The sequence below is a fragment of the Lepidochelys olivacea genome (assembly GCF_965140295.1).
Source record: "Lepidochelys olivacea isolate rLepOli2 genome assembly, chromosome: 3".
NCBI classification, from domain to species: Eukaryota; Metazoa; Chordata; order Testudines; family Cheloniidae; genus Lepidochelys; species Lepidochelys olivacea.
The window spans coordinates 198,360,958-198,373,502 of NC_140413.1; the positions used below are offsets into that span (position 1 = coordinate 198,360,958).

The 12,545-nt window shown below is 40.3% G+C and overlaps 1 protein-coding gene across 3 annotated transcripts in view; it reads right to left on the reverse strand.

Moving 5' to 3' along the window:
* MACROD2 (mono-ADP ribosylhydrolase 2) overlaps nucleotides 1-12,545 on the reverse strand; it is a 1,326,034-nt gene that overhangs the window by 123,580 nt on the left and 1,189,909 nt on the right. For all 3 annotated transcript variants that reach the window (XM_084624011.1, XM_084624010.1, XM_084624009.1), the window contains exon 9: nucleotides 33-114. In XM_084624011.1, coding sequence (XP_084480137.1) covers nucleotides 33-114 — 82 coding nt within the window. The remainder of the gene's footprint in view (nucleotides 1-32; nucleotides 115-12,545) is intronic.

The following is a 12,545-nucleotide window of genomic DNA, read 5'->3' on the forward strand; positions in this document are numbered from 1 at the left end:
AAAGTCAGAAGGCAACTAATGACTGCACATACCTGTGGGGAAATATTCGCTCATTTTCTTCTTGAAAATTTTGTAGTCGACCTCCAAAAAGACGCAGAAGATGACACGATCCAGCTGTAAGAAACAAAATTATTCATAGTGAAACTAGAGTGATAATAAATGTTAAGAATAATATTTAATAACAGCACAGAAATGTTTGAACTGACATTTTGTATGCCAGCTAAGTGGAAAAACATTGTTTTGTGTTTGTTGTATGAGCTGTATTGTAATATACAAAACACCATTTTTCACTGCAGTTCACTACTGTGTTCTTTGCTAAATGCCTACTGTTTATGCAAACCACCTCTGAGCATGATATAAATGTGCTCTGGCATTCCAGCTGAGTACCTAGATGCAGTGTTTGATGGAAGAGTCACACAAGGGGTGTCTAGCATAAGTACAATAGAACAAATGGGTAAACAAAGAGCTCTTTATTCAATCTTTGCCCGACAAACATATTTGCAAAACTGTTTAGCATTTTAGAATGGCTTGAAAAGCTTTCGTGTCTTTTTAATTAACATGAAACTATTTACTCTCTATATAATATAGCCAGAAATGCAACAAAAACAAAAGCTGTTTACAGAACAAACAGCACACAGGGTAAATAAAACATTTACTACGCCATACAGTCAGTGAGGCCAAGTGTATAAATGGCACCATAACACATAATGTGTGCAGCATCCGCCACCTTTTAAAAGTAAATTGCCTTGGAGATCATTACATGTGAAAAGGTTTCTCTTAAAAAGAAAGAGAGAGCCAGAGAGAGAGCAACAACTGAAGACTGAAAAATTGCAGGAAGCTCAATTCAACCCTTGCTTATGTTTGTACCAGTCAGCGTAACCCAGGGCACCGGGCCCCAGCAGCAGAAAGATCACCGACAACGGGGATGCAACACCATGTACCCAACACATGTCCAGCCTGCACTTAGCCAGCGTTTCCGGAAAAGCAAGTGTTGCTAGCCAGAAAGATCAGAGAAATGAGGATTCAGCCTCTATGCTGACAAGTCCCTATGGAGACCTCACCACTGTTTAAAGCTGCCCTCCCCCTAGTGGAACCTCCGACAGGGGCACATGCTGCCTTCCCCGATGGTGAATGAGTCTGGGGCGCTAGAGCCATTGTGCACCACAGGAAGAACAAAGAACTGTCAACATGGAGAGAGAAAAAATAAAAAAAACAACCCTCCTCCTAATCCTTACTAGAAAAACTTGGCCTTTCAGAAAAGCAGCTTCTTGGAAGAATTTAAGGGCCAGATCCTGTCCTCAAATGCTTATACACAACTCTCCTATCTCAGTGCAGAGAAATCCATCCTTTCATTCCTCCACGTAGCGCAACATCTATTTACTCTGGAGTGAAAGTGCCAAAAAAATGATGGACGAATGTTATGCTGGGCAGTGGTAATGGCTACCAGTGAATGAATCTTTGAATCAAAGAGAATCACAGCCCTTGATCAAGTCAATGTGCAAACCAGTCGTAGGCTCAACGGAAGGAGCAATGAAGCCCCTTTAAGTAGTGAGACAGCTGGAAACGGGTGGCTAGCAACCAAGGCACTTGGCTGCATGGAGAGGCCTGATCAGAGCTAACCTAGATCAGCATGGATTTCCCTGGTGGAAAGCACAGGGCTAGGACACTGGTTTTGTAGGCTGCAAGTGTTAGAGGCAAAATCCAGCAGGGATCCTGGAGAAACCTGTGAGCAAGACTCTGACAGGAAGCAGAGAGTCAGAGCTTCTTGAGCACAGAGTTTGCTGGGAGGCACAAGGTGGTATTTCTGAGCAAGGAAACTGCCTGCTATTGTTTGTTTCTATTGTATTCAGAGAAACAGGACTTGGTGCACATGCTTTGTAAATAAACAAGATTACACCAGAGAAATACTTGATTTGTATCATCAGTTTCTCCTAATGGAAACAATCTTGAAGGGACTGAATATTAGCTAACTGCTCAGGTCAAAGGGGCAATGATACAATGTTTTAGAATGGAAGGCCCCAATCCAGCAAACATTTACATAGCTACTTTGCTTTATTCATGGGAGTAGTTCCACTGAAGTTAACAGGGCCACTCACAAGAGCAAAGTGAAGTGTGTGTGTTTGCAGGATCGGCGCTTTACGCTTCATTTCCCTAATTTATATTTATTGTAAACGTTGATTTCCCCAGTGATCGTCAGGCTATCCTACATCATCATATTCTATCTTCACCTCCTGGGCTTATTTGACCGGATACTTGGATACTAAGTGATGGGTATCACCTAAGGGTGGTGACAGACAGCCTAACAAGGCCCTGCTCTACAGACACTTATACATCAGAGAATTAATTTTAGTCATGCACGCAGAAGTCCATGGTGGTCTCTGCAGTCTCAGTGTGTCTAGTCTGTTATAGAGTCCACATTTTATTTTAATTTGGCTTTATTATATGCTCGCTCTCTTTTTTTTTTCCTGTACACAGTTGACACCCTTAAAATATTCCCTGAGCTTGAAGGATCCTAGTGTTTCTAATGCAATGCTCTAAAAACAAGGAATCACTCTGGAAATGGCAGTATTTTTCAAACTGGTGGAATTTTTCCAGTGTCCTCACTGTACATACTCTATTTATAAACCCGTTCAATTTCTTCTCAGTGTGTGAAAAAGTGTCCTGTTTTTAAGTATGCATAAAAATGCTGTGATGACAGCTCAAATCCTGTGTTTATCTGATTGAATGGCATGTGTTGGCAGATAGTAAATCTGAAATTAAACCAAATTCTAGCATCCTGCCAGTCACTGAATATTTTATCTGACATACCCAGCTAAAATAATTTGAAATTAGCTGTGGAAAGTAACCCTTGTCCTCACCCCTTCCATTCCAACCACATCAAGTAAAGGTTTAATCCAGCATAAAAACACTTGCCTGCTGACTCACAAAAGTGCAGCAGGACTTTTGGAACCTGCATTTGAGCTGGCTACTCCATATTCTAGAGGGAAAATCTCCTGTCTTGTGGTTGTGGAATGCCAGCTTGATTAGGTATTTCATGCTGCCCCTTCACTGAGGGAAGAAAAATAATATTGAGGCACTCTACTTGGTATGCTCAGTGAATCTCCAATGTCTTCTTGCAGGTGCTAGCTCTTCCACAGCTGAATGAATACCACTCAATTGAGGAAAGGGTTTAAAGGGGCTACAACTTGAGGGTATTCAGGCTCACCCTTGATTGACAGCTCTGTTCTGAAGGCTAGTCTTGGATGCACCCTTCCCCTCTCAGAGCTTGATTAACTTCTGCTCCCTGCACAGCTGTGAATAGGTGGATCAAAGAACCCAAAAACTAAGAGCTCTGCATCACAGGAGGCAGGGAGTTAAATTGCATGAGTCCTTTGCTTAGCAGGGAGCTTTACAGCTCCAGGCTGTGGAACATATTGATTTTTTTCCCTTGGGAACCTATCTATTTGACAGGCACCATTTAAGGGTAAGAGGCATACCTTTCTTCTAATTTGGTTAGCTGCACCTGATGCATGATCTGCAGCCTTCTAGGCCCTGTGTTACTTAGAAGACTGAAGCTGTTTTACACTGGACTGAATCCTGAGTCAGACATTAGGACCAGGTACTTTATTAGAAGGACACAGTGAAATTCAAAATCACATTGAAAATGTTTAGTGAGTTTCACCATTTGGTTGATGGTCACTGTCTTGTGAGCTTGCAATGATAACGTCTTTCTGAGGTACTGCTCTGAGGGGAGATCGCCTGCATGCTCTTCCCTGGCCCTTGTAAGAAAGTGTTTCACGGTAACACAGCTGCTGATGCCCAGCTTGGTGCGGGCAAGGGATCTGTGTTTCCCTGGACTCCCACACAAGGCCAGGAAGAAACAGGAGCCTGGGGCAGCCAGAACCCCCTTCTTCCCTCTCCAGGACGTGCCATGGTCAGGTAGCAATAGGACCTGGGGTGGGCAGAAGCATTCTTTACTTCCCAGGCCTTTTCTACAGGTCTAAGGAAGGCATTTATTTAGGGTTGCCAGCTTTGTAATATTTAAAAACTGGACACTCCAGCCAGAGTGCTAGAACCTCCCCTTCCCCACCTTCTCCTCCTGAAGACCTGCCTCTTCCCCCCAGGCCTCACTCCTGCCCTGCTTCTTCCCCCAAGACCCCATTCCTTCCCTGCCCCTTCCCCCTGAAGCCTCACACCCATTTGTTCCTCTTTTCTCCTCCCTCCGTCACCCACTGCTTTTCCCCTCTCCCTGCATGGGTCAGGAGGGACTCGCCTGGGCTGGGAGGTGCAGCCGCCTGATGCAGGTAGGAGGTGGCCCTGGCTGAGTAGGGGCTCGCATGGGTGATGACTCTGCGCCTCCCTGCCAGACTTTACTGGACTTTGAGTGTCCCGGTCAGTAGATCTGACTGGACACTGTGAGGTCCCCTTTTCGACTGGACTCTCCAGTAAAAAATGGAGCACCTGGCCACCTTACATTTATTTCACTCAGGTCTATTCATTAATCATGGCCTCTAGCCACAGCATTATTTGTATCTGTCACTGGTGGTATGGTGTCAGTCATTATCAGCATTAGTCTGATATTTTCTTTGGGGTATTGCAGAATTGTACATATATATCCAAACCCCTTTTCATGCAGAGTTTTAAAGAGAGAGCTCTGTGCATTTTAGTGTATATATTTAGTATTATTTATATTCTGGTAGTGTCTTGAGGCACTAATGAAATCAGGTCCTATTGTACACTGTACATACACATAAAAAATAATCCCTGCCCCAAAGAATTGACAGTCTGAATATACAAGAGACACAAAGGCGGAGAGAAAAGAAGTATTATTATCCCCATTTTACAGATGTGGAACTGAGATACAGAGACACAAAATAACTACCCATGGTCACAAAGGAAGAGCTGAAAACTGAACAGAGATCTCCTGATTCCCAGTCTAGTGCTTTACCCAAAAGAGTCACTGTGTTCTAGTGACATTAGAACATTATAGCCTGGCCACTTAGAATCATAGAAGTGTAGGACTGGAAGGGACCTTGGTAAGTCATCTAGTCCAGTCCCCTGCACTGAGGCAGGACTACGTATTGCCTAGACCATCCCTGACAAGTGCTTATCTAACCTGTTCTTAAAAACCTCCGATGAATGAGATTCCACAGCCTCCCTAGGTTGTTTGTTCCACTCTTAACTACCCTCACAGTTAGAAATACAGCAGCCTGACTGCTGAGCAACACATTTCACTGGCTCATCACTGAACACAGAGTTGAGGTTATGGGTACTATCGCCATTTTCAAAGCCCTGCCTGGCATTGGTCCTGGCTCCCTGAGAGATTGGCACTTACTTTATTTATCTATCTTAGGTACAAATGTGTGTGGTGGGGGTCCACCGGCACCCAACAATGGCCCATTCTGCACCTGCTCTGCCTCTTCCCCCGAGGCCCTGCCCCCTGCTCACTCCTCTCTGCCCCCTCCCCCTGACACTTGCCCTTAAGGCAAGTAAAAAGTGATGGGACCAAGCCCCCTCCCCCACTTCTGGCACCCATGTTGTGTACCACTTAAGTCCTTAAAATAGGAGTTAAGTGGTGCATAGGCATCATGCTCTCCCTCAATATAGGGGTGAATTTGACTATTGATGAATAGCGTGCAACTTTCCATAATGAAACTCACCTGCTTTCAGGTTTCATTACAAACCTAAAATCCAAGCCCAGGTTTATGAAGGTTCACAAACCTTTTGAGCAAAAGTGTATTGAGTTTCAGGCAAACCAGGGACAGGTAAGTTTTAGGCAAACACAGGCCAATGCCTGGGCCACCCTTCAACGCTCTTGCTTTCTACACAAATATTTATGCTTTCAAAGCAAAAAGTATTGGTTTTGAGGTTCACGACTTTGAGTTTGGGGGTTCTTTGACCCTGAACCTCAAAGCAAAACTGTGGGTGAGAACCCATATTCCAAACCCTCCTGCCAGGGTGGAACTGCAGAGTTTGCATTGCTCTCATAATGGTATACATTTAGCCCTGTCACTTCACCCAAGGAACAAATAGCTGTAGAAGACTAGCTGTGAGGAAGTAACTTTTTATTTAAGACAAAAACACCCACAAAGCAATATTATTAGTGGTCTGATATTCTAGTTTATGATTTTTATTCTGCCTGGAGTGAAAAGTAATTAAGAGACCAAAGCCAAAACAATCACCTGACATTTATTATGAGTTTAAAAGATTAATATAAACAACAGCATTTAGATGTATTGTCTAAGCTTCACAATAATCTGTACCCTTAACAGGATATGCAATGGTGATGCACCAAGCCATGAAATCAAGATAAATGCAAAACATTGTCAAAACAGCCCTCACTGGCTGATCAGTAATCCTGAGGGCAGGAGTCCTTTTACCCAAATCACATGAAGAACAAATTAACTCTCTTGTGGGTATCACATATACCATCAATAATTATTCTGGCATAAATTTATGGCACATTTTAAAGCAAATGAATAACACTCGCACTTTCCACTTGGGGTGATTTTCACCATAGATCTCAAACACGGGTACGCAATACAATCTGATTAAATGTATGGTATAACTGTGGCACAGAGCATTACATAACATGCTCACAATCACAAAGAATGCTGACAGCAGAATAGCACTAAGACCCAGATCTCCTCAATCCCAATCCGATATTTTATCCCTTGAACCAAGCTGCTTCTGAAATAGGCCTTGAGATTCATGTACGAGGGGAACTGAAACATAAAAGACTAAATTTAGACCTGATATAAAGAGATCCAGTTTCACTTAATACCATCAATTTTTAATCTGGCACATTATTTCAATGCATACTTTCATTGAGCAAATCCATTACAAATCCCTTCTCTAAATCAGAGTGTTCGTCTTTACATCAGAAAGCATGTTCCCCTCTAGAGAGCACATTGCAAGTTTTCAGTATTTTCTCCTTCCCATTTACTCTGTATTCAAGTGTGTTTACAGTATTCTCTTCCGGTGCCTGACTGTGCTGAGGTGTTGTTCACTTTATTTTTGTTAATGAATCATTTGTCATTCAACTGCAGCAGCTTTCCAAACGTTCGAAAGAAGCAATCTGGATTTCAAATAGAAATAGCTAAAAATCAAAATAATGGTAATTCCTGAGCAAATTTGCAAGTTGGCTTCAATAAAAGCTTGCTTGTCCTAGCTATCTGTTATTGCATCTGATCACCAGACTGAAACAAACAAGAATTAAAAAACCCAACTCCTCCTATTGTTTACCCTATGATCACTTTCAGTTTTTAAATATAACATACAAGGCAGGAACTACTTGCTGCAGTGGCCCTGTTGCAGTGCGGATGCTGCAAAAGACAGATGATAGCATGTACTGCTAACAAAGACAGATTATAAAGTGGTTGTTAAAAGCACCGCATGTCTGCTCTTTTGGTCAACGGTTAAAAGTTGCTCCGTAACTGAAAGAAGAAACAAACCTATAAAAGCTACCCAGTGTTTAAGGAAACATCTGGGTTTATTTATTCTGATAGCAACTGAAACTCATCAGTAAAGTGGCAAGATAGTACTTTAAAAATGCATTTGTTTTTACCAAGATATCCATCAGTCTACAGAATACAGTTTTATGCCACACAAATATGATGACATAAGCGCCATTAATCGTTTTCAGCTTAATACCCACTGCCCCTTGAAGATACATGTTTGGAATATCAGAAGATGACCTCCATTTTTCACAGTTACCAGTCATAGGGCGCTGACACAGCCAAGATAATCCTGTATTCAGCCATACTAGGGGAATGAATGGATTCTGATGAATGTAATTTGCTATCTCAATGACAAATGGCAAATGTGAAGAGAGGGTATGCATGCAAATATAACTGTGATAAATAAGGGCTTGTGAAGGATAGTACTCAGGAAGTATCTGGCAGACAGTTTTACAACAGCTATGAATTTCTCAGGAGATAAATCATCATCTTAAATTAAGTTATCATTATACCTTCATTGTGAATCTCCATTAGAGTAAGACTGCATCATGGCACAAAAATCAAGCAAAATTTTGTAATCAATGAGCTAACTTTTACCTGTATTCTCTTGCTTTAGGACATAAATTATTCAACGCCACAAAGATTAAACACAATGTAGTATAATTGGGCCTACGTTTTCAAAAGTGACTGGTGCTTTTGAGTTCCTCAGAGTTTTTGGATCTCAATTTGACACAACTTAAAGGGATCTGATATTCAGAACACACAGAGCACCCATACTCTGATAATTAGGCACCATGTTGGACACCTAATAGTTGAAGCATCCAAAACCACTTGCTACTTTTGAAACTTTTGGTGGTTTTAGTATTTTACAAGCTGTTGTAATAAGAAAAGGAGTACTTGTGGCACCTTAGAGACTAACAAATTTAGTCTCTAAGGTGCCACAAGTACTCCTTTTCTTTTTGCGGATACAGACTAACACGACTGCTACTCTGAAAGCTGTTGTAATGTTGAGTAATGCTTTGCAATGCTGAATGTGATAGTTTCTTCTCTCCGTGTATTATCAAAAGGCCAACATGAGATACAGCATCACTTGTCAAGAACCAGAGCTCTGTATTTATTACCTAGGATCAAAATCAAAGAATGCTTGTGGGCATATAGATCAGATTGAGAGCCTTTTATCAATTCTCCAGGATGTTCCTTGTGTTACATCTCTAAAAAATCCCTCTTTCATTACATTTCCGTCTTGATGTGAAATTCTATTTTTTATTGAAAAATGGTTCACATTCTATTCAAATTGTAATTGTAGACACAGACAGCCCCAAGGAATACAGATAAGAAAATAACAAGACTTGCTGTACATAAGATTTGCAGAAAAAGAAGATGCAACAGAATCTGGAAGGAGCATGTATCCTGTTAAGTTGAATCACCTTGTTTATAAGTCATTGCAGACAAGAGGTGAAATAGAAATGGGAGATTCCCTGTCTTCAGTGGGTCCAGGATTTCAACCAGGGTTTTTTGTTTGCTTTGGTTTTGTTTTTTTTGAAGGGTATAACAATTTCTCACTTTCACTTTCTTGTTACTCAAAGAGATAATTGAAAACCCCCATATAAACCAAAGCACTGATAAATTTCAGTGCATGTCTATCAACTCCCTTCAAATTGAATGAGAATTTTTACATGTTTTCATTGATCTGACTGTATAAAATTACAACTGTGTGTGTAAACTTAACAATATATGGAGATCATCCTCCTTTCAGAAATCCAACACAATTGTGGCACTCAAAATAGTGAAACTGAAGATATTTTGGAGGGGGAGGGGAACTTACATGAATATACATTACTATTTAAAAATGAAACATTTATATTTACACACTTGGGTCCCCATCCTGCAAAGTTGGTTCATAACTTTAATTATGTGAGTAGTGGATGAGACTACTTACATGTGCAAAGTTATAAAACATACCTAAATCTATGCAGGATCTGGCCTTAGTAATGTTTTCAATATATGTAATTAGGTTTTTAAAATCCATTTCAGGCCAAATAAAACGGACACTATCCTTTTCTAAGGATCTCTCATTGAGTTATTGCCTCTATTTTTCATAGCTTATTTAATCATTCTAATCTTCATCCTGCATTTAACTAGCATTCAGATTGGGCCTGATCCAAAGCTCACTGACGTCAATGGAAAGACTCCCACTGACTTCACTGGGTTTTGGATCAATGGTATTATGCCCTAACTATCCTAGCAAGAAGACAATGATACATCAGAAATAGCATTTTTGACTCCAAGTATATCTGGGTAGCCAAAAATTCAGTAAGTGGCAACAAATTACACACTCAGTGATGGAGTGATAATTTACTAGGATACCTAAGTTATCTCACCATCGCTCCATGGCCCTCTTTGCCCTCTTTCTCTTTCACTTGATTAAGATCATCTCTAGAGGTAATGCTGATATGAGAAATGAATAATTACTCTTTGTCATGATGATTAAAAAGTACATGCCTACTACTAATGTTATAAATACATTAAATACATAATAGCTTTATAACTGTAATGCATTTATCACCCAAATAATTTGTTGTTCATTGTTAGGTAGAAATCCATCTTTCTGAAAAGCTCTGTACAAGAACGGGCACCACAGAGCACAACTCACCAGCAGCCACAAAGCCAGTGCCCGCATTAGAACCCACACTGAACCCTACGCATGTAAATATTACCTTGTCTCCCTCCTTGAAAGAAAATGTGTCACCAATTTAGCTGTCACTTGCAGAATTCACTTACAGATCAAATTAAACACAGTAATATGAGCCTTTAAAGACCATTTCTAAAGGACAAAAGCTGATTTGCTCAAAATACTAGTCCCTATCCATCTCTCTCATCCTAATGTAGGAGCTAATCTTTGTGATCAGAAAAAGCAGAGCCAGGGAGAGTAGGTGGTTAAGAATGATTTTCAGCACTACTGGAAGTGACTCCACTACTCCTGGGATACACAAAACAGTATTTCTGTCTCAGTGAAGAAAGTCAGTACAGGATCGTTTAACTTAACAAGTGCCATGTAAACTAGGCACTATTATTAAAACTTTATCTTCCTCTGTCCTACCAGACAGTTCTCCCTTCTTTTTGTACAAGATGTTTTACATGGAAGTAACTGCATCCAGTATTTGATTAAGACCTTGTTGTGGTTAGGACAAAATAATAAACTTTCACTGTGTTGAAGAAAAACTTTCACGGTATTATGAAGAATTGTAGAATGACGAGTTACCAGCAATCCCCAACTTGTAGTGCCAGCCGTCCCATCTCTCTGCACCACCAACTAGCAGAAGGACCACCAATCCTATCTCTCTCCACCATTTCTAACAAGCAAGACTAGTAATCCCCAGCACATCCAGTAACAAGACTGATTAGGATTTTGGCATATGATTGTGGATTATAACTTGGCCAAACTGTCCCCATGTTAAAGATGATTAAGCAAGCTTGATATAATTGACAGACATCTTCAACAGAGTATATTGCAACTTTAATATACTTCATTCTAAAAACTCTGCTAGGATATAAATGTCAACTGTATTCCAACATTTTTAATGGGGGGGGGGGAGAGAACCATCTCTAAGGAATTAGTATAAAATTAATTAATAGATGGTAATAGAATGACAGCTTTCCAAAGATCGTATATGTTCCAGCATTTTATTGAGTCTTGCTGCCTAACCTTTGGTACAGTAATTCCATAATATGCATCTTCTAGATCTAATTCTGCTTTGTAACCGGAATGCCAAAGATGGCTGTTACTGATTTCTGCTACAGGTCACAGCGAAGATGCAGCAGAGGCAAACAGGCATTAATTTACATTTATTAGAGGGGAAAAGAAAACACCTCATTTGCATTTGTGCTATACGCTGCTAACCATCCATTCTAGTTACTCACCATCAGGATAGAAGAGGTTCATGTTACAAGGATGTTGTTCACGTGCAATTGACAAGAGTAGCATAATTTATATCAACTGCCCAAATGCACTGTTGTGTACAAAATTCTCAAAACTATTTATTGTCAAATGGTCAATGCTAAATGCACAAAAATGTAACTGTCATTAATTCATGAAATAAAGTATGTTTGCACAGCGCTCTGGAAATGTAAAAGCACTTTGAACAGCAAGGGCTAACCATTATTATTTTTACTTGTGTGGCCTTACTATATAAACCATAAACCACTATCACCTCTTGTGGAAAGTTCCTTTGGGCCAGAGCCAAATCCAAGCACAGTATATGACACTTCTGATAAAAAATAATATCTGTCAATGGTCCTATTTTGATTTCAGCTGAAAATTCTCTTTAAGACATTCATTGCAAAGTTCTTCACAATATGTGTTAGGTAAAATGCACTTTATGGCTTTGCAATGATAGACAGACATTTATGAAAATGAGCCAGTGTTTTATTGCATTTTTCTCATGTGCCTAAGACACCTAAGAATGGTTTTGCCTTCACCACAGTTAACCCTGACATAAACCGTGCTATAGGTTGTATGTGAGACACATGTTGGCCTAGTGGCCCAAGCACTGCACTGGGACTTCAGATGCATCTGTTCTATTCCTGGCTGGGTGATCTTAGACAAGTAATTTCCTCTCTCTGTGCCTCAGTTTCCCCATCTGTAAAGCATTTTGAGATCTCCTGCCAAAAAGTGCTATTTAAGAGTTACCTTGATATTATTATTATTATTATTATTACTACTACTACTATATAATCTCATTCTACAGCCACCGAGTTTCTCTCTGCTTTCCCCTTCTCTGATCAGCCAACTTGTCTTCTGTTCCTTATGTCTGGATGACAGAGCAAACTGGCATACATGTGGATCTTTCTCTTGGTGTGAGAGCCCGGAGGCTGCTCACACAAGATTGCATTTTCAAAGGGCTCCCTTATCTGTACCTACAATATTTATGAGAACATCCATTTGCATAGCACTTGAAAAAAATCTACTTGTCTACTTGTGAATGGTGAGTAGGAAACTTGAACTAAGCTAGCAGATTCTGCAGAATTCGGAATCATTTAATCATCAGTTATATTTTTGGCCCTTATAGTTTCATTAGTAACCTTTTAAATGTGAACAAAAGCAAA